General features: G+C 42.5%; 1 protein-coding gene across 1 annotated transcript in view; it reads left to right on the top strand.

The window, feature by feature from the left end:
• NCOA2 (nuclear receptor coactivator 2) overlaps positions 1-20,913 on the top strand; it is a 39,760-nt gene that overhangs the window by 8,342 nt on the left and 10,505 nt on the right. The window contains exons 2-8 of the mRNA XM_023517562.1: positions 178-388; positions 5,854-6,069; positions 8,456-8,585; positions 13,877-14,042; positions 17,864-18,142; positions 18,318-18,395; positions 19,730-19,964. Coding sequence (XP_023373330.1) covers positions 178-388; positions 5,854-6,069; positions 8,456-8,585; positions 13,877-14,042; positions 17,864-18,142; positions 18,318-18,395; positions 19,730-19,964 — 1,315 coding nt within the window. The remainder of the gene's footprint in view (positions 1-177; positions 389-5,853; positions 6,070-8,455; positions 8,586-13,876; positions 14,043-17,863; positions 18,143-18,317; positions 18,396-19,729; positions 19,965-20,913) is intronic.

Raw genomic sequence — 20,913 nt, 5'->3', positions numbered from 1 at the left:
TTTGTTGAGTCAATTTTTTTAACAATGATCGATTAGCTGTTGGGCCTGAGGTGCACGTGTATCTGCATCTTTATGTGGCTGCAGTGCCTCGGGCCAGTCAGGTCTGGGTTATAAATGGGCCTCTGCTGCCCACTCCTGCAGCAGGACTGGATAAACTCTTCTGTTTGTTAACTGCAGCCTGGCAGTGAGCTGGACAACTTGGAGGAGATTTTGGATGATTTGCAGAATAGTCAATTACCACAGCTTTTCCCAGACACAAGGCCAGGCGCCCCTGCTGGATCAGTGGACAAGCAAGCCATCATCAATGACCTCATGCAACTCACAGCTGAAAACAGCCCTGTCCCACCTGTTGGAGCCCAGAAAACAGCACTGCGAATTTCACAGAGCAGTGAGTATGGGATATTGCTGGTTCTGCCAAGAAATTTCCATATAATCCCTATCAGAAACAGATATTATTAAGGTCTGATGCAAACAGCTTAGTCACTTCAAGGTTTTTGTGATCAAATAGCACCATCTACTGTCTTGGTCTTTAAAAACAGTATTCAGAACAGATGTGGTGAACAGAGCTGCCGGTCTCTTGTGAGTAATTTAACCAACATGATGCAGGAAACTGAGCTGCAGTGATAAAGTTCTTCAGCTGACTGTCATAATTCCCTCCACGGCAGTAACTCCCTGCGCACGTGGAGTTTAAAGTAGATTTTACATGTTTGCTATATAATGAATACTTAAAATATAGAAAATTAAAGAATTATGCTGGCTTTTTGGAATAACACACTATTAAAGATTTTCAAAATATTTAATCATTATACATGAAAGGGCTATACATATTAGAAATATGTTGCCGTATGTCTTAGGAACCCTCATATAAACGTCTGTTTACATGGAACTAAGTTTAATTAGTTGCCTATGTATAAAATACATGTTATCTTCTATTTAAATTTTTTAAAGTTTAGGATAAATTCTTTATTTACTGTGAACACTTAGTTTATGAACCTGATAGTACCTGAAGTTGTATTGATAGTTTTGAATGGAAGAAAATATTTTTTCTATGGCAGAATATAGTTTATAGAAAGACAGATAACCTCTTTGATGTTAAAGGACCAACAGAATGACTTTTCCTATCAAATACACTTTGACCCAGTCCCTAGCATTCGTTCTCAAAGCAGGAATGGCAGCCATCAATCAAATCATAGAAGGTCTTAAAGTCTAGATCTTTTCTCAAGTGATTTCTGACCATTCTGAAAAGAAACATAAGAAAGATTAGTTTTTGCTTATTTCTCAAACCTGCCTCTTTCTTATGCAATGAGGGATTAATTCTGGACCTTAGAGGAGATCACAGAGTCAAAGTGGTTAAGAAATAGACCAGATAGTTCATGCTCATTAACTAGGAGAGATAGTGAAGGCCCGTGTAAGAACTCAAGGTTTTTCCTCCATCTGTAACCGCTAATGGTATTGAGAGTACTGAATAGTAACCAGATAACTAGGCCTGAGAAAGTTGTGATTAGACATGTACATAGTTTCCATTCCCAGCCCTAATTTTTCTAAATATTTTATATCCGTTAATGGTTATTAAAAACTTTATTTTAGGCCAGCCGCAGTCGCTCGCACCTATAATCTTAGCACTCTGGGAGGGAGATTTGCTCAAGCTCAGGAGTTCAAGAGAATGAGATCCCATCTCTACTTTAAAAAATAGAAAAAATTATTCAGATGTGGTACATGCTTGTAGTCTTAGCTACTTGGGAGGCTGAGGGAGGAAGATCGCTTGAGCCCAGGAGTTTGAGGGTACGGTGAGCTTTGATGACACCATGACATTCTACCCAGGGTGACAAATTGAGACTACTGTCTCAAAAAAAAAGAAAACCTTTCTTTTAAATGTGCTAGTTTAGACTTTGTTTATGTAACTCAGAGAAGACAAAGTACTTGATATTCTCAGATATCTTACTGTGATGTATACTATCTAGGTATTTTTAAAATTTAATAGAATTAAATTACAGGTTATCAGTGTGGTGCTAATATAGTCCTTAATACATGATAAATTCTTGTGAACTAACCATAAAAATTATTTTAAATCTTAAGTATGTCCAGAATTTAAAGAAGCTATACTTAGAAAGGGAGGGAGGGCTCTACAGCTTTAATTTAATACTGCTTCAGGTAACAGAATTCACACTTAAAGATTTTAACTTCCGATGAGGATAACCACTTTTAATCTAACACTAAACCCAGGAAAACACAGTAAAGAAATGATATTCTGGCTCGGCGCCTGTGGCTCAAGTGGCTAAGGCGCCAGCCACATACACCTAAGGTGGCGGGTTCGAATCCAGCCTGGGCCTGCCAAACAACAATGACGGCTACAACCAAAAAATAGCCGGGCATTGTGGCGGGCGCCTGTGGTCCGAGCTACTTGGGAGGCTGAGGTAGGAGACTCACTTGAGCCCAGGAGTTGGAGGTTGCTGTGAGCTGTGAAGCTACAGCACTCTACCCAGGGGGATAGCTTGAGGCTCTGTCTCAAAATAAATAAGTAAATAAATAAATGATATTCTAATGTCCAAACCACACATGTTTAGGTTTGATGCTATGTCCAAGAGACACTTAACAGCTTCATATATGCAAAAAAGCAGTACTCCTAAGTTTCAATAATAAAACATGAAAGAAAAACCACATTAGTGGTTTACTTAACAAGTAAAGTTGACTATTAGAAATTAACTTGTGGGTAGCCGGGCATTGTGGCAGACGCCTATAGTCCCAGCTACTCGGGAAGCTGAGGCAAGAGAATCACCTAAGCCCAGGACTTGGAGGTTGCTGTGAGCTGTGTGATGCCATGGCACTCTACCAAGGGCAATAAAGTGAGACACTGTCTCTTTAAAAAAAAATAAAAGAAAGAAAGAAATCACTTGTGGGGAGAAAAGTATACGGTAAATAATGTACATATGGTTTTTTTGTTTGTGTGTTTTTTTGCAAGATCATCAACAGTTAGAGACTTGATTAGATTATGAGTCTGTACTTTGGCGTTGCGTATGTTTTTTGTCTGTGAATTTGTTTTTTATGTAGGCATTTGGTCCCTGATGTGCTTATATTTGTCATTTTACAGATGACATTTTCCCTAAACACTACTATTGTTAATATTATTTTCCATTATCCTATATTAACCATCAATTTTCATTTGTTTTCTCCTTAGCTTTTAATAACCCACGACCAGGGCAACTGGGCAGGTTATTGCCAAACCAGAATTTACCACTTGACATCACATTGCAAAGCCCAACTGGTGCTGGACCTTTCCCACCAATCAGAAACAGTAGTCCCTACTCAGTGATACCTCAGCCAGGAATGATGGGTAATCAAGGGATGATAGGAAACCAAGGAAATTTAGGGAACAGTAGCACAGGTAAGGGCTCAAATGCACTGTTACTTTATTGGTGGGTTATTTCATTTGATGATGTATTCATCCACATCAAACTAGTATAAGTTTTTTCAAGTGAACATTTTATGTTAGAAACTACCAGTTTAGAGCAAGAAAATTGTACACATGTCCACTGTGAAAGTGGCATATCGGAAAACATTCTAGTAAGCTAACCTTCTAATTCTGTGATCCTTCCTTTTGTATGATTTCTAATTGTTAATCCTAAAGCCTAGACTTACTACGCATCTGTCCCAGTTACTGTTCTAGGCATTGTGTAGGGTGTGTGTAAAATGATGGCCAGCTTCCATGATCGTTTGCCCACGATACCCCCAAAACTTACAAATTGATGATTTGTATTTGGAGGATTTCAAGATGGAAATAAAATAAAGAAGTTTAAACAGTAGTATGTCTGGCCTGATAGTAACTTTCAGATCTCTGCTTTTAAAGGCATAGGAAGTTGGCTGTGATCTGGTTTGGACCCAGCTATCTGTTCAGGTGTCTGCCAAATTGCCCGGGCACATTTCCTAAGAAGTAGTCATCGTCACAGTGGCACTACATTCCCAAACTTCCACCCAACTGAGGCTAGAAACCATTGCAGCAGCCTTGATTGCTACAACCACCACATCCTGTAACATCTGTTTATTACGGGTACAGCAGGATGCTGGGCAGCTTTCTCCCTTTGTCTCAGTGGAGTACTAGAAACAAACACCCTGGGAGAAATAGATCTCATAAAAAGAACTTAATAGTTGTAGGTGTCTTAATTCTTCATATTTTATTATTAGCTTGGTCTGTAATCCCTATACACACATGGCCATTTAGCTAGGTCACAAAATACAAGAGTTCAATTTGAGGGGGAAAGGTGGATGTTTTGCTCTCCATTGTGGTAAGGAGGTGTGCACTAAGCGCTGTTAAAGTAGCTTCTTCACTCAGCGTGTATTTACTGAGCACCTGCCACGTGTGCCAAGCTCTGACTGCCCCACTAATTTATATATTCACAGAAACAGTGCCATATGCATTTTATGAATAAATAAAATCTTCAAGATGAACAAAATATTGATTTGTGAAAACTTCCCTAATAGAAAAGAAGCCAGTGGTTTATTAAGGCTTATCAGCATATCAGATACAAGAAGATGTAGTTTCCTTTAGCAGTCTTAGGTAGAAATTTGAGAAGAGGCCCGTATTAGAATCTGAACAGCCTAGAGCTCACTGGTGTCCAGGCGTGGTGAAGATTATATAATACCTATGCTCTGTTTCAAAAAAACAAAACAAAAAAATAGACTGAAAGGGACTATCCCAGTTATTACTGCATTAATATTTTTGAATTGTAGATGATTTTCCCTTCTGCTTTCTAGACTTTCTATAATATTGTTATATTCTTTAGATAATAGATTTTAGGGAACATTAAAAGCTTTTCCACCATAATATTTTTGTACGGTTCAAGTCTAATCTTAAAAATGTTTTTTAAAATATAGTACTCGTCTAACTTTTTAATCTAATTATCTCTCTCCCTTAATCATCCTCATGGCACATTTCCATTTTACAAGTGAAAAAACACCCACAATTCATGTTCTCTCCACTTGTTAAATATATCCTATTTTTAGTTTTTTAATCATAATTAAAGAAAAGGAAAGCAAGTCATGTATTTGAAAGTAGAACTTTTCACACCTCAGAAATCTCACTGGAATACCGAGTCTGAGCTCATGTTGGCCTGGGGCCCTCAGAGCACACACACTTGGCAGCATCGTGCTCCCATCGTTAGTGTGGCCAGATGACTGCTCAAGTCTCGAGTGTGACGGGATTGTCACAGATCTGTCCTAACCCATTCTAGATGTGTATATATATACAACCAGGACTGAGGTAGTCCTGGTGCACTAAAGTAGTGGCAGCTCCCTGCCCTGCATATGAAGAACTAACTTTAGTAAATATCAGAAAAATCCTGTCATTTCCCCACTACTTAGAGGCTACCTGGGGTCCATTTTGAAGTGAAACAAATTCTAATAGTCTGAAAGGGATCTGAGGATTCAGCCGTGTGGTATAGGCTTCCCAGGGTGCCCTCTGGGATTTCAGTTTGCAATTAGAGTATTGATTATCAGTTTTGACCTTGTTCCTCTTAGCCATTACCTGCCTTTTGGAAAGAAAAGCATTGACGTGTGTCTCAGCTAATGTGATTCACTTCCTCAGGAAGGAAGTCGGGGTTATCCCCACGCCACAGCACCTGTGTCTGTGTACAGATGGGAACAATTTTAATAGCTTTTCTGAACAATGCAGGGTGGCAAGGCTGTGTTATGAAAACTTTATAGTGATTGCCAACTCTGACTCTTACTTCTTAGCCAAGGCCTACGTCTGCCCAACGAGGGCACTAGCTATGATTGTCTTGTAGAGAGCAAAGTCATCTGGTGTTCAAACAATACATTTTCAGTTCCTGCATGTCTCACTTTTCTGTGTTTTGCCCGCAGGAATGATTGGTAGTAATGCTTCTCGGCCCACCATGCCATCTGGGGAATGGGCTCCACAGAATTCAGCTATAAGAGTCACCTGTGCTGCTACCACCAGTGCCATGAACAGGCCGATCCAAGGAGGCATGATTCGGAACCCAACGGCCAGCATCCCCATGAGACCCAACAGCCAGCCCGGCCAAAGACAGATGCTCCAGTCTCAGGCCATGAATATAGGTAAGGTAGTTCCTGTGCTCTCTCCTCTCCATGTGTGTACTTTCTCAGTAGGCAGTATCGGCTCCATAAGTTCCTTCAAGCCGTACTTCTCATTTGCAGTTTAGGTGATCTGCCCATGGGAAGCTGTCCCAAGTGGGATTTTGCTGGAACTATAGGATCATAGAATCCTACTTATAGAAGAGAACCAGTTACCTTTGTAATTTTTTTTTTCAACTTTGGGAAAGTTGAATGAAAGGAGTGAATGAAACTGTCACCCTTTACATTATACATGTTATTTGTGTATATGACATTTTAAAAATGAAGTAGTTCAGTGGCACATTAGTGTATCCTGACTCTGGACAATCATCAGAATCTTCTCAGGAATTTAACATACAGACTCCTGGGCCACCATCCTAGACTACTTGAAGATCACTGGAATTCTATTTAGAGCCAGTTGACATGTTATTAAAAATGACGGTCTGATAAATTGTGTGGTACCATTTATGTGAAATGTCTACAATAGGCTAATCTGTGGAGACAGAAAGTAAAGTAGTGGTTGCCTGGAGTCGGGGGCTATGGGGAAGTGGAGAGTCACTCCTAATAGGTAATAAATTTCTTTAGGGGGAGGGAATAAAAATGTTCTAAAATTGAACATGGTAATGATTGTACAACTCTGAATATACTAAAAGTCATTGAATCATACACTTTAAATGGGTAAATTGGCTGGGCATGGTGGCTCACACCTGTGATCCTTGCACCCTGGAAGTCCAAGGTGGGTAGATCACATAAGCTCAGAAGTTCAAAACTAGCCTGTACTAAGATAGAGAAGTATTAGCCAGGCATGGTAGCCATGCCAGCTACTCGGGAGGCTGAGGCAAGAGGATCACTTGAGCCCAAGAGTTTGAGGTTGCTGTGAGCTGTGGCCCCACAACACTCTATCCAGGTTGACAGAGTGAGACTCTTGTCTCAAAAAAAAAATTTTTTTAAATAAATGGGTGAATTGTATGCAATGTGATTTATATCCCAGTAAAGCTGTTCTATAAAATAATTACTGGTACAACTCGTATTTGCAATTATTTTCCTAATCATTGGCATATTAACTTTCTTCTTATCAGGTACATTAGCATAATTCTGATAAGTTAATGTTTAATGTTCTTTTCATGTGTTTAGATATTACACAATGAGGAAGAGCTGAGTCATTACAGAACGGTGCCAAGGTTGTTTTAAAAAGATAATGCAGGGGTGCTAGCCATGTACACCTAGGTGGCGGGTTCAAACTTGGTCTGGGCCAGCTAAAACAACAATGACAACTACAAAAAAAAAAAAAATAGCCGGGCCTTGTGGCAGGCACCTGTAGTCCCAGCTACTTGGGAGGCTGAGGCAAGAGAATCACTTAAGCCCAAGAGTTTGAGGTTGCTGTGAGCTGTGACGCCACAGCACTCTACCAAGGATGACATAGTGAGACTCTGTCTCAAAAGAAATCATAGTAATGGACTTGGCGCCCATAGCACAGTGGCCACTTGCACCAACAGTGGCAGGTTCAAACCCAGCCTGGGCCAGCTAAACAATAGTAACAACTACAACAGAAAAATAGCCAGGCATTGTCGTAGGCACCTGTAGTCCCAGCTACTGGGGAGGCTGAGGCAAGAGGATTGCTTAAGCCCAAGAGTTGAAGGTTGCTATGAGCTGTGATGTCACAGCACTCTACCGAGGGTGACATAATAAGAATCTGTCTCAAAAAATAAATAAATAAATCCTAGTAATGAGTTTTTTATACCCCCAAATTTACTCTGTCTTCACTAAGAATCTGGCTTTTAGACTGTATCAGCTATATCTTGTAGCTGAATTTCTCTGATTTTTAATAACTCAAAATAGCTATGAATTAAACCGTAAATTATCTATTTTAATGGAAGATGGGCGTGCAGATAATAATACAATATTACAAAGCTCGTGTCACCCATTAGCTTTGAAGCCTCCAGAAGAATTTCTGAGAAAGCATATCTGGGTTTCCTTTCTGCCACACTCTTCCTGTGGTGCAAGAACTCACCCAAGTGCATCTAGGAAAAGTTCAGGAGCAAGTGGTCCAGACCAGTACCCTGATGTCCCTGCAGGGGGTCCGCAAGGCCAAAACTGTTGTCAGGATAAGACAACGCTATTTGTGTTCTTCACTCTTAACTATCCCCCAAGTGTCCAGTCGAGTTTTCCCAGAGTTACATGCTGTCTGATAGCACCGCAGAGAGAGTATGGAGACAGACTGGAGACACTGCTCTCTTCTATCGATCAGTCATGCGAGCGATTTGCAAAAATGTGAAACTATGCCAAGAAAATCATACTTTATATTACATAGCAGAAATAGACACTTTCTGATTGTAAGATATAAGATTTGGGGGGGTTCTTCTTTTTATAGGGCCATCTGAATTAGAGATGAACATGGGGGGACCTCAATATAGCCAACAACAAGCTCCTCCGAATCAGACTGCCCCGTGGCCGGAAAGCATCCTGCCTATAGACCAGGCATCTTTTGCCAGCCAGAACAGGTGAGTGCTGAGTGCCTCGTGTAGGCAGGGGAGGGGTGGGTCGTAAGTTCTATTAAGTTATGCCAGAAGTTAAGCTTTTCCTCTTGGCCAGTTTTCATTTATTCAGACTACATCATCTACTCAGCCAGGAGTGAAAGGGAGGGAGAAATCTAAAGAATCAACAGACCCGCATCATGCCTTTACGGAAGTTATAACTTAGTTGAAGAACCAGATATGTACACTGTAACTGTAATATGTAGGATGCAGTATTAATCCTCTAAGACAGCGGTTCTCAACCTGTGGGTCGCGACCCCTTTGGGGGTCGAACAACCCTTTCACAGGGGTCGCCTAAGTACATCCTGCATATCAGATATTTACATTACGATTCATAACAGTAGGAAAGTTACAGTTATGAAGTAGCAATGAAAATAATTTTATGGTTGGGGGTCACCACAATACAAGGAACTATATTAAAGGGTCACGGCATTGGGAAGGTTGAGAACCACTGCTCTACAGGCCACGTATCAAAAGACTGACCAACTGGAGTGATGAGGAAGGCTTCAGAGTCTTGAAGAAAAGGTCCAGTTTGTGAGGCAGAAATGACAGGGGCCAGTCCAACCTGGCAAAAGAGTACATCAGAGGCCCAGAGTAGAATTGCTTTGAGTCAAATTCAGGCAGTAGGAGACAGAGGACGAAGCTCTGACCAAGCAGTGTGGCTCATCCCAGACCAACAGCCACGGGCAGTGGGAAGGCAGTGTCTTAGCACAGTTGTCACACTCAGGGATGCTGGTTTCTTGAGATCCTTCCAGCTCTTCAATTCATGATATCAGACTTTTTCTAGATATGCTTATTTAACAAGTTAGAAACCCACCCATTTCCATGGAAACTCATACATAAATACAGTACAAGTGTATAATAATTAAAATTGGGCACCTGATAGTTGTTTTTGGAAGAAATGTCAAAGATTAGTTTCTAGGGAAAACTAGGCTCCAAATTAGGATTTTTAGTGTCACCCAAACAGGTCAGAGTTCTGCAAAAAACAACAATGGAAGCAATTGCATTACAGTGGGCCCAGTTACAGAGTAAGTTTGCTCAGTTTGCTGTGCGCAAGTGTGAAGCTCAGCGCCATCCTGGTCTGTTGTTGCTTCTGTTAATTGTTAGTTTTCTTGGAATAAGAACTGTGTGGACAAAACATTTTCATCACTTTCAAATTATTTCAGTTTTCCTGGCCACTTATTTCATGTCTTTTATTTTAAATAATTCAGTTTAGAAGAAATATATTAACAACTTTATGGTAATCTGTAGTCATAGAAATTCACATGTGATAACAAAGATTCTAAATGTGCCTCCTTTGAAACAACAACAACAAAAAGCAATGCTCTTTTAAACCTCTTCTTCATAAATACCACACAGTTTTTAGAAACAAGTTTTGTCATGTTTATGAAACTAACATTAGTTATACTTCAAAATGACAATAATTTAGCCCTTAAATCTGTAACATATTGCATACTCATTTATTTATAACTAAAACATCTCCTTTTTCTTTAGTTTCATTATGGTTTTTTCCCTTCATTCAGGTGGTGCATAGAAGAGATATTTAAATTGTAGCCAGAAATTTATAGATGACTTTTTAAACATTTCTGTCAGGTTTATTAAAATTTAGAATATTGGGCTCGGCGCCCGTGGCTCAAGGGGCAAAGGCGCCAGCCACATACACCTGAGCTGATGGGTTCGAATCCAGCCCAGGGCCGCCAAACAACAATGGCTGCAACCAAAAAATAGTCAGGCATTGTGGCGGGCGCCTGTTGTCCCAGCTACTTGAGAGGTGTAGGCAGGAGACTCGCTTGAGCCCAGGAGTTGGAGGTTGCTGTGAGCTGTGATGCCACAGCACTCTACCCAGGGGGATAGCTTGAGGCTCTGTCTCAAAAAAAAAAAAAAAGAAAGAAAGAAAAGAAATTTAGAATATTGAATATTTATTGAAATAGAGCACTTGCCTTTCATGAAAGCTCTTTTCACATTAAGTTCAAAATGTCTGAATTAATTTGGTTTTCTCTTGTTTGAAATGTATCTGTAAGAGTAAAATTCCTTTTGTTGACACCGTCTCATTAAGTAGGTACTTTGTAGAATTTTGAAAATTCTTATATATGTGAAGAAATGGCAGTGGTATATAGTTTCAAACAAGATCTTACTCTCCTTCTTAATTCCATTCTCATTCTTAATGACCTGCAAGTCCCATAAATGTGTAGATTTTAAGGGATGGAGTTTCTATTGATTATGAATCTTTTTTTCTGCTAATTTATTGCTTACTATTTTGTACCAGCCTAGGCCTGTGTGTGTTTTTATCCATCCTTGACTTAATATTATATTTATCTGCCAGGTACTACTTAGCTTATTCCTATATTTGTAATTGCCCCACATGTAGGAAATTAATTTATTCACTATGTTAGTGGCAGTTTGCAAAGTTGAGATTGAAAGTCTAGATCAATATTTTTTTCTGTAAACCAAGCATACTGTGATGTCTCTAAGAGAAGTGCTATAACTTATGATATATGCCCATATTTATATTACCAGGCCACAGGGCAATGAATTTTTCTGAAAATAAAAGTGGTTTTCAGTATATCATAGCACAGCTGGATGAAGAACCTCGTGTTTTCATTCACTGGAAACTCACTGCTCCCAGGCTGTGTTTATGTTCAACCACTGGGCCCACAAAGAAATAGAAGGTACAGTCCCTGCCCTCAGGAAGCAAGTGTGGAGTTTCACTTCTAACCTAAGTGCCCTTGTCAGTTCAGCACAGCACAGTAAGGGTACAGCCCTGAGAGGGACTGGGGTGGTCTGGAGTGGCTGTGAGGAGACAGGTGGAAGATCTGGTGGGAGAGTGGGAAGGACGGAGTGAATGCCAGAGTCTTGGGCTTCCGATATCCTCCAATGTGTGTGGCATCTTTAGGAGAAAGATCAGTCGTGCAGGGCGGCCGAGGCTCACAGGGAAGTCGTGGGTGCCAAGTCCAAGAGTGTTGGACCTAACCAAAGGTGTGTGTCCTTGACTTCTACCACCACTACCCTCCCCGGGACTCAGATGTCTTCCTGGGAGAGCTGAAGAACCACAGAAGAATTTTGAGTAGGACCCGTGTACTCAGTGAAATGTGCTTTTGGGGAAAGGAACCTGAGAGCATCATACTAGGAGAATTAGAGATGTAAGCAGGGAAGTTGTTGGGGAGACACCCTTGGAGTCCCACCTAGAGTGGAGGAGCGCCTTGACCAAAGTGGGAAGGCCTGGATGTACTGTTTGACTTTTTAATCTATGTGTTCGAGTCGTACTCTGTTTTTTAATAAAAAAAGAAAAGCATAGAACCAAAAGGATTATTTTATTATTGTGTAGGGAATTGTTTAAATGCAAACAAATGTTTACATTTATTTTTTGCTTTTAAAAAAATTGCTGATTCATCATAGGGTAGGTGGTCTTGTAAAGGTGTGCGAGTGTTTCTGCTTCTCTCTGACACTGGGTTTCACTCAGATGCAAGACCAAAACATTGCGCAGAGTCCACGTGGCCTTGCCCAGATTCGTGAGAGCCTGTCATCAGTGGAGAGATCTGGGGCGGGAAAGTTGCACATGAACGTAGCTTCTGAAGAAGCAGAAGTTGGCTATTACCAATTAAAGCTAGGCAGAGAAAAGACTCACATGCCTAACTTCACCTGCCACTTTAGGGAGTGAGGTAACAGAGAACTTGGTAAAGAGCCAGCATCTGCTTGGGCTCACAGGAACTCTTCTTCATGGAACTTTCCACGTGCCCCTGCCAGTCATTCTCCACCGGGGAGTTTCCTCGTCTGCCTGCTTCCTTGACGGGCAGTCTGTGGCTTTCTCCCTCTCAGGGCCACGCTGCTGTGTCTGCTTCTCCTCCTGCTCTCCAAGGGAGCGGTGTGGAGCGACCTGGTCACACTGGAGTTGAGAGGGCTGTTTCTGGGAGAATGTGCACTGTGGAGGAGAAGCTGGAAGGAGTAGGAAGCCTCCTGGGTGGTCCAAGCCAGGCAGTCACTGGCAGTGGGAGGAACACATGGCCCCAGGGCTTGGCAGGCCCCAGTAACCTTTGGAGCTTTGGCCCCGTACTGGGTGGGCCATGATGCCTCAGAGGCTGTGGGAACTGAGGTTCAGGGGCCTACAGGTGAGGAGTGGCCTCCAGGGGACACTAACGTGGGTGATTTCCTTTCAGAATGACTAAGGGTGAATGGAGAGTCTAGGTCATTATTAATGCACTGCGTATAACGGTTCCAGTGCTCAGAGCCTCCATGTTTCAGGGTTCTAGGCCAAAACAGCATATTAGAGCATCTAAAACATGACGTATCGAACTGGGGTAGATAACTTCATCCCTGGATAAGTTTACTCTCACTTCGTAAGGAGTCTGCTTATCTGTAAACTTCTATTTTCTCCAAAAGATTATGTAGTAAGAGTACAAAACAGATTTTTTTTTTTGTAAAGTAAAAAAAAGTATCACTTTCAGTATTAAGGTATGTCAAAAGCTCTTTTTAAAAAGCTCCCAATTTGTCGATTATTTTCATTTACAGACATTTTTTAGATATAGAGTCTGGAGTTTAGTGTTCTCATTTTATCACCTGTTACCCTTATATAATAACAAATAAAATTTGTGTGTTCATGATTCACTTTTCTTGCATACCTATCTCTGGGAGCCTGACAGATACACTTTGTAAGAGCTTTGGTAATTGTCTATAAGAACTTCTTACACATTACTAAGAAATTTCCTATCAGCCCAACCAAGTTTAATCTAGCTGCAACTGATCTCAGGAAAATTAATGCAGCTTTTATGCTTGTAGGTCTCTGGTCTCTCCCAGATGGGTCATCCCAGTATCCTGTAGATGAGATTCTTAAATCGATTAGTGTTTCCTACTAAAGTTTAGCAAAGTACTTTCATTCCTTTAGCTCAAAGTAAATACATATGTGCTTGAGAGGTCAGCACAGATTTGTGGGACAGGAAGGGTAGGTGGCCCTGGACCACACAGATGTGTGTTGAAATCCCAGCTTGGCAGTGTCTGCCTTTGTGAGCTCCAGCAGATGGTTTAACCTTGCCAAGCCGTGGCTTTGACAGCCGTGAAGTGAAAACACTGGAAACAAAAGTCATACTTCAAATCTCTGGATTTGTGTCTGGCCTGTATTAGGTACTGTACAAAGTGCATCTGGCACAGAAGTTGATTGCAGACACCCTGGGAGATGGTTGATACTTTCGGCTTTAAAGCAAAAAAAAAAACCAAAACGTTCTCTGATCACCCATCGGCCCAAGGTAAAGTTTGTCTCTTTACAGGCAGCCATTTGGCAGCTCTCCAGATGACCTGCTGTGTCCACATCCTGCAGCCGAGTCTCCAAGTGACGAGGGGGCACTCCTGGACCAGCTCTATCTGGCCTTGCGGAACTTTGATGGCCTAGAGGAGATCGACAGGGCTTTAGGAATCCCGGAACTGGTGAGCCAGGTACGCACAGAGGCTGTTCCTTCACTTGCAGGTGCCTTGCAGTCTGCCTGTCAGAACACCGTTTCACCTCGTAGCAGGCTGGCCCTCTTTCCTTCTTCCCCCTCCTTGTTACTTTTATGTAAACTCTTGCCCCAAATTGGAAAACACTGGGAATGAACTTTATAAAATTGAGGTTATTGAGCAGAAAGCCAGAAGCTCAGGTTTAGCGCACCTAGTGGGTTACCTTGCTGACAGGAGGACAGGCAAGGAACCAGAGAATAGAGAAACCACAAACAGCGTGTTGTGTTGCTGCCCAATGACCCAGACCCCTTCTGCCTAGAATGACCGCGATGTTAATCTGACCCTGTGGAATAAGGGTGGGGACCTGTTGGTGCTAAAAGATTACTTGAGGGCCCGGCGTGATGGCTCATGCCTGTAGTTCCAGCGCTTGGGGAGGCTGAGGTGGGTGGATTGCCTGAGCTCACAGGTTCAAGACCATCCTGAGCAAGAGCAAGATCTTGTCTCTAAAAATAGCCAGGCGTTGTGGCGGGCCCCCTGTAGTCCCAACTACTTGAGAGGCTGAGGCAAGAGAATCACTTGAGCCCAAGAGTTTGAGGTTGCTGTGAGCTATGATGCCACAGCACTTTACTGAGGACGACAAAGTGAGACTCTGTCTCAAAAAAATAAAAATAATAGATTTCTTGGCACATAAGTTAGAAATCATTTCAGAGGTAGCTACAACTGCCTCTAAACCATTTTGACCTTTCCGTGGGTTTAGCCCACAATAATTTGGGGGATATTTAAGCATAAATGGGAATATAGCAAAAGTTGACCAGTTTTGATGAGCTCACTTAGTTTTCTTCTTCCCAGTAATTGGTTATTTTAAGAACGTTAAGTTTCTGTTTTGGAAGTGCTTGATAGTTTGATTTGTCTTATTGATAAAATAAATGAGTACTAAAACAGAAAGTACATGGTAGCAGTATAAACATAATAAACAGCCTAACAAAGTTTTGTGACATGTTCTGTCTGAATCAGCTGCGCAGGTGATTGTGTGAGGCCCTGTATCCTAAAGAGTGACCTGAAAAAACCATATCACACACTTATTGCTGTCTTCATCTGGACTCGGCATGAGTCATCTTTCTTTCTTACTGCCACAAAGTACCTTCCAGGGTCCATTCCACTTCTTGGACGTGTGGAACCCTCAGGCCTGTGACGGAGGGGATGCAGATTCATTCAGGCTTCTCTGAAGCATTCAAATTAGTCTTGTCACCATTCTCACAGTTCAGCAGACAGAAGTGGGAGTAAAGACTTGTCGATTCATATTGAAAACAGCACAGTGGAAAGAAAAGACATGAGGTTACAGCCTATAACCTGAAAGAAATCAAGAAAGAAAAATGGAGTTTAAATATTTCCTGTGTGGCGGGTGTGGCTTTGCCTTTTATGATAGAATTTAGCATTAAGTGGTGTTGTCCTTGAGTTTAAGTAATACTTAAAAATGAGATCCTTGGGGTTGCTAAGTGACGTGTAACTGGTGTCGTGTCATTATTTGCTATTTTTAGTCTTTAAAAAGGTGTGTGTTATTTCTGTCCTGTCTCATCAAATCCATCATCCTAATAATACTGTCATGCTAAACTAAATTATAAAAATATGATTATTGGGTAGAACTGGGAAATACAGAATACATGCAACTTTATTCATACTCATCAGCATTGTCCTCATATATTATCCTTAAAAATGGAAATTACTTAATTAGATTTTCTCTCTATTAAAGATGGGCAAATGTTTAAAGTTCTGAGATAGTTTTGTATATGTAGTTAGAGCAGTAGTTCAGCGGGAATGGTTTCCCCTGCTTGCTCTGTCCTCACATCTACAGTTATCACAGCAATGGGCCCCTGGTGCTCAAAGGCCAGCCTTGCGGCTGTGCTAGTCTGAGCCCAGGACTCAGGGGCTCTGGCACTATATGGGTAGACTGTTTTGATGAAGGCCTAGGACGTACTAGTTTAAAGAAAACTTGAGAGATTTTATTGCTGCTTTGAGTCTTTCCCACCTCGAAGCCATTAGGTTTATAGCAGTTACTCTTAGAAGCAGGAGAGTTAGCCAGGGCCCCAAAGTCTGAAGTGTCCCTGGGGAGTTCTGGACTTTCACACCTGCCCCATCCTGGCCCAAGTGGATAGGTGCCCCTAAGAAGTCCCAGGTGACAAAATCATAGACTGTGTCTAGTCGGTAATGAGAGGGTGGAGTGGGAGATTCTTTTTTTTTTTTTTAAGCAAAAGGATAGATTTTATTATAGATAAGAGGAAAGCAAAGCCTCTTGCACAGCAGAGAAGGTCCCAAGCAGATTGTCTGGTGTGGGAAATTCTGGCAGCCAGAGAAAACAAATAATAGGCAGCGTATTACCCTGGCGAGGCCCTCAGATCCCAAATCACAAACTGAATTGGAACCACCGTATGCTAGCAGAATAGGCTCACGGAAGTTCACATCATGCCTTTTAGTCTCATCTTGCCATATACAAAGTGAGGGTGATGGTGATTCATATCCCAATACTGCTGATCCCAGGTAGGTACCAAGATGTTGTCTAACTGAAATGATTTATATGACTGTGAATGATCAGTCAAAAAACATAACACTTCAGGCCAAGTGCGGTGGCTCATACCTGTAATCCTAGCCCATTGGGAGGCCAAGATGGGACAATCACTTGAGGCCAGGAGTTCACAACCTCCCTGGGCAAAATAACAAGACTCCACCTCTACAAAAAATAAAAAAATTAGCAGGGCATAGTGGCATGCACCTATCGGCCCACCTACTTGGAAGGCTAAAGCAGGAGAATCACCTAAGCCCAGGACTTTGAGGGTGTAGTGAGCTACGATAGCGCCACTGCACTGCAGCCTGGGTGACGGAGTGAGAACGTGTCCCAATTTAATGCTTTTAGGAGGTAGTTGCACTTTTTTCCAGTTCAGGTCAGTCTTTGATGGGTAGAGTAAGTGGAAGGTGTTTGGAAGTCATGCTCCATTTCTCTCTCTCGGAAGAGACACTGCCCTGGAAGTCAAACTGGACCCCTGCTTTTTTCCCTGTGTAACTAGGTCTGTTCAACAGAGGTATTTTTTAGAAAGAAAAATGGAGCCAATCTAAAAGTGCCTGTGTGCAGTAAGCACAGTATAAAAATCCTTAAATATGTGACAGTAAAAGAAAACAAGGCTGGGCGTGGTGGCTCAGGCCTGTGATCCTAGCACTCTGGGAGTCTGAGGCGGGTGGATTGCCTGAGCTTAGAAGTTCAAGACCAGCCTACTCAAGAGTGAGACCCCACTGCTAAAAATAGCAGGACATTGGGAAGCTCCTCTGGCTCAGTGGGTAGGGCGCCGGCCCCATATACCAAGGGTGGTGGGTTTGAGCCCAGCCTGGGCCTCCTAAACAACAATGACAGTTGCAACAGAAAAATAGCCAGGCATTCTGGTGAGCGCCTATAGTCCCAGCTACTCAGGAGGCTAAGGCAAGAAAATCGCCTAAGCCCAGGAGTTGGCGGTTGCTATGAGCTGTGACGCCATGGTACTCTACCGTGGGTGACAAAGTGAGACTCTGTCTCTAAACAAACAAACAAATATATCAGGGTGTTGTGGCAGGCACCTGTATTCCCAGCTACTTGGGAGGCTGAGGCAAGAGAATCTCTTGTTCCCAAGAGTTTGAGGTTGCTGTTGAGCTGTGATGCCACAGAACTCTACTGAGGGTGACAAAATGAGACTCTGTCAAAAAAAAAAAAAAAAAGAAAGAAAGGAAAAGTCTTACGTTGAGTCTGCTATTTTTCATGTTTTAATTTATTTGTTTGTTATTTGGGGCTTTCTCTTCAGAGCCAAGCGGTGGATCCAGAGCAGTTCTCAAGTCAGGATCCCAACATGATGCTGGAGCAGAAGGCCCCTGTCTTCCCACAGCAGTACGCATCTCAGGCACAGATGGCCCAGGGTAGCTATACTCCCATGCAGGATCCAAACTTCCATGCCATGGGGCAGCGGCCTAGCTATGCCACACTTCGCATGCAGCCCAGACCTGGCCTCAGGCCCACAGGCCTCGTGCAGAACCAGCCAAATCAGTTGAGACTTCAGCTTCAGCATCGCCTTCAAGCACAGCAGGTGCGTTCTTCGGTGGTGCCTGGCTCAGTGAGTGGGTAGGGCACCTCCAGGGGAGGTGAATGTGAGATGGAGCGGCAGGCCAACAGCAGGCTGATAGTGGGTTGAGGAGAGCGTGATTTAAAATAAAGTGTTTTCTGTTTTTAAAATTTATTGATTCCTGTGTGTATGCATTTAGAATCGCCAGCCACTTATGAATCAAATTAGCAACGTTTCAAATGTGAACTTGACTCTGAGGCCTGGAGTACCAACACAGGTAAGGAAACAGACCAGCTATTCACTTTCATTGTATCCGTTTAATTTCTCTTGTAATTTGTTCCTCTTGATAACCCTGCATGAGGTAACTTAGTAGGCCAGAAGATCCCATCAACACATTGGATCTCTACTGCCACCCAGTTATCTGTCTAGTAGGTCTGTTTTTTAATTCTCTTCTCAACACTCCCATTTTTATTGCCAGGTACTTTTGATGCTTGTTACTCTAGGGAACTGCCTTACACAAGGTTAGCTCGAACACTCAACTAGAGAATGCTGGACTGAACTGTTGCTCCTAGGAGACTCACAGGGTTAGGTTCCTGCGAGCCTCTGGTCACAACATTTTCATCAATCAAGCATGACCTAGTTTTATGTGTTTCTGTTTAAAGACATCTTATTTAGTATATAAATATTACTGATTCATTAGCATTGAACTCAGCGGTCAATAGCATGCACATCACAGCCTCTTGGACTTGGTAACTCTATCCCGCCCTTCAGCACTGTGCTCGAGGGCCATTTTAAAGAGTAAAATCACTAACAAAAGAAAAAAAATGCAAAAGTCTTGACACTCAGTAGACCACAAAAAGGACACTTATTTACATGTAAGTTCAACTTCAGCTGGAAATGTCCATGTTGAACGCCTGAAAATTTTGCCAAATTTTTCGTGTGCATGTACACAAATTGTGACAGTGCCACTATTATTGATTTGGGGGTGACAAGTGAATTCTAGTGAGCAGAACACAAATAAGGAATTCACAGATAATGAGGATCAACTGTCTTCTTAAGACCTGCAAGCAGCCTTGTATCTCATACAGACAGCAAGTGCCTGTGTTTCTTGCCTCTGCCCACCTCCCCTGCCTCTGCCTGCCCATATGTTCCCATCTCCCTCCACCCGACTCTCCTCCCTTTCTTCCTGTCTCTGTTCAGCCTCTTTTGAAGTATACCATGTCATCTTTTGTCACAGGGATTTTTGTCTCTCTTTAGACTTGTATGTCACTCAATTAAGACTCTAAGCTGCCATCCTGGAGTCTTAGAGAAAGGACTGTGTTCTTTCGAGATCCTTCAGTTAATTGTGTCCTTATGGAGTAAGTTAAGTTCTACTCACATGGACTCAGCAGGGTTTCAGAGCACTCGCCATTTCTTTAGAACTTAGACATTCACATGCACATTCTCGATCACAAGCTGTTCAACTTGAAATTATTCTTTCCAAGCAATTTTATTTCCCATGTAGTTCTCCATAAGGAGGTACCATTTGTTTTTCTTTCTACAGTATTCCCTTGGGTTTTTAATCTGTGTCTGCCTTCCATGTTTCCCTCCATTCATTGCTCCTGATCCCAGGCGCCTATTAATGCCCAGATGCTGGCCCAGAGACAGAGGGAGATCCTGAACCAGCATCTGCGACAGAGACAGATGCATCAGCAACAGCAGGTTCAGCAGCGGACTTTGATGATGCGAGGACAAGGGTTGAACATGACACCAAGCATGGTGGCTCCCAGTGGTATACCAGCAACCATGAACAACCCCCGGATGCCCCAGGCAAATGCACAGCAGTTTCCATTTCCTCCAAACTACGGTACTGGACTTACATACCCACCACCTTTCACCAGTCCTTTCTCCCTGGTGTCCCTGAGTCCTGGGTCACAGCTCCTCTCTCACAGCTCTTTGCATGGCTCCCCGATGAATCTGGCTACCCAGGGAATGGTAGGAAACCTGGGAGGACAGCTGGGGCCTGTCAGGAGTCCCCAGGTGCAGCACAGTGCCTTCCAGGCTCTCAGCTCAGGTACCAGCTTTTCTCTGGGTGCAGGGCTCACTTTATGAATGACCAGCATATGTGTGTGGAGTGTATCTATTGTGTGTGAGAGCAGGTGTGAACATATCTGTTCATGTCAGTGTCTCTGAACATGGGTGCCTGTGTGTATGTTTAGATTTGAAAGCCTCTATGTCTGACTCAAACAGATCAATAGGTATAAAATGTTAAAAGGCATATAAACTTAAATACTACAGCATTCTTTGAAAAATAAAACCCTTCAAGATGTATAATGAATCTTTAACCGAACAGATAATTCTTGCAAAGTACTATACAGGGTTGACGCCTGTAGCACAGTGGTTACAGCGCCAGCCACATGCATCCAGGGTAGCGGGTTCAAACCCGGCCCAGGCCAGCTAAACAACAATGACAACTGCAGTAAAAAAATAGCCGAGCATTGTGGTGGGCGCCTGTAGTCCCGGCTACTTGGGAGGCTGAGGCAAGAGAATTTCTTAAGCCCAAGAGTTTGAGGTTGCCGTGAGCTGTGATGCCATGGCATTCTACCAAGGGCGACATAGTAAGACTGTGTCTCAAAAAATAAAAAAGAAAGTACAGAAACCGCAATGGGAGACGTGTTAGTTTTTCCTCGTACTGAATTGTTATGTAAGTCTTTAAGAGATGAGATGTCGGCTCGGCGCCTGTGGCTCAAGCGGCTAAGGCACCAGCCACATACACCTAAGGTGGCGGGTTCGAATCCCCAGCCCAGGCCCGCCAA

This window comes from Otolemur garnettii, unplaced genomic scaffold (assembly GCF_000181295.1).
Source record: "Otolemur garnettii isolate 467f Iridium unplaced genomic scaffold, OtoGar3 scaffold00113, whole genome shotgun sequence".
Taxonomy (NCBI): domain Eukaryota; kingdom Metazoa; phylum Chordata; class Mammalia; order Primates; family Galagidae; genus Otolemur; species Otolemur garnettii.
This window is presented reverse-complemented; position numbering and strand designations above follow the sequence as displayed.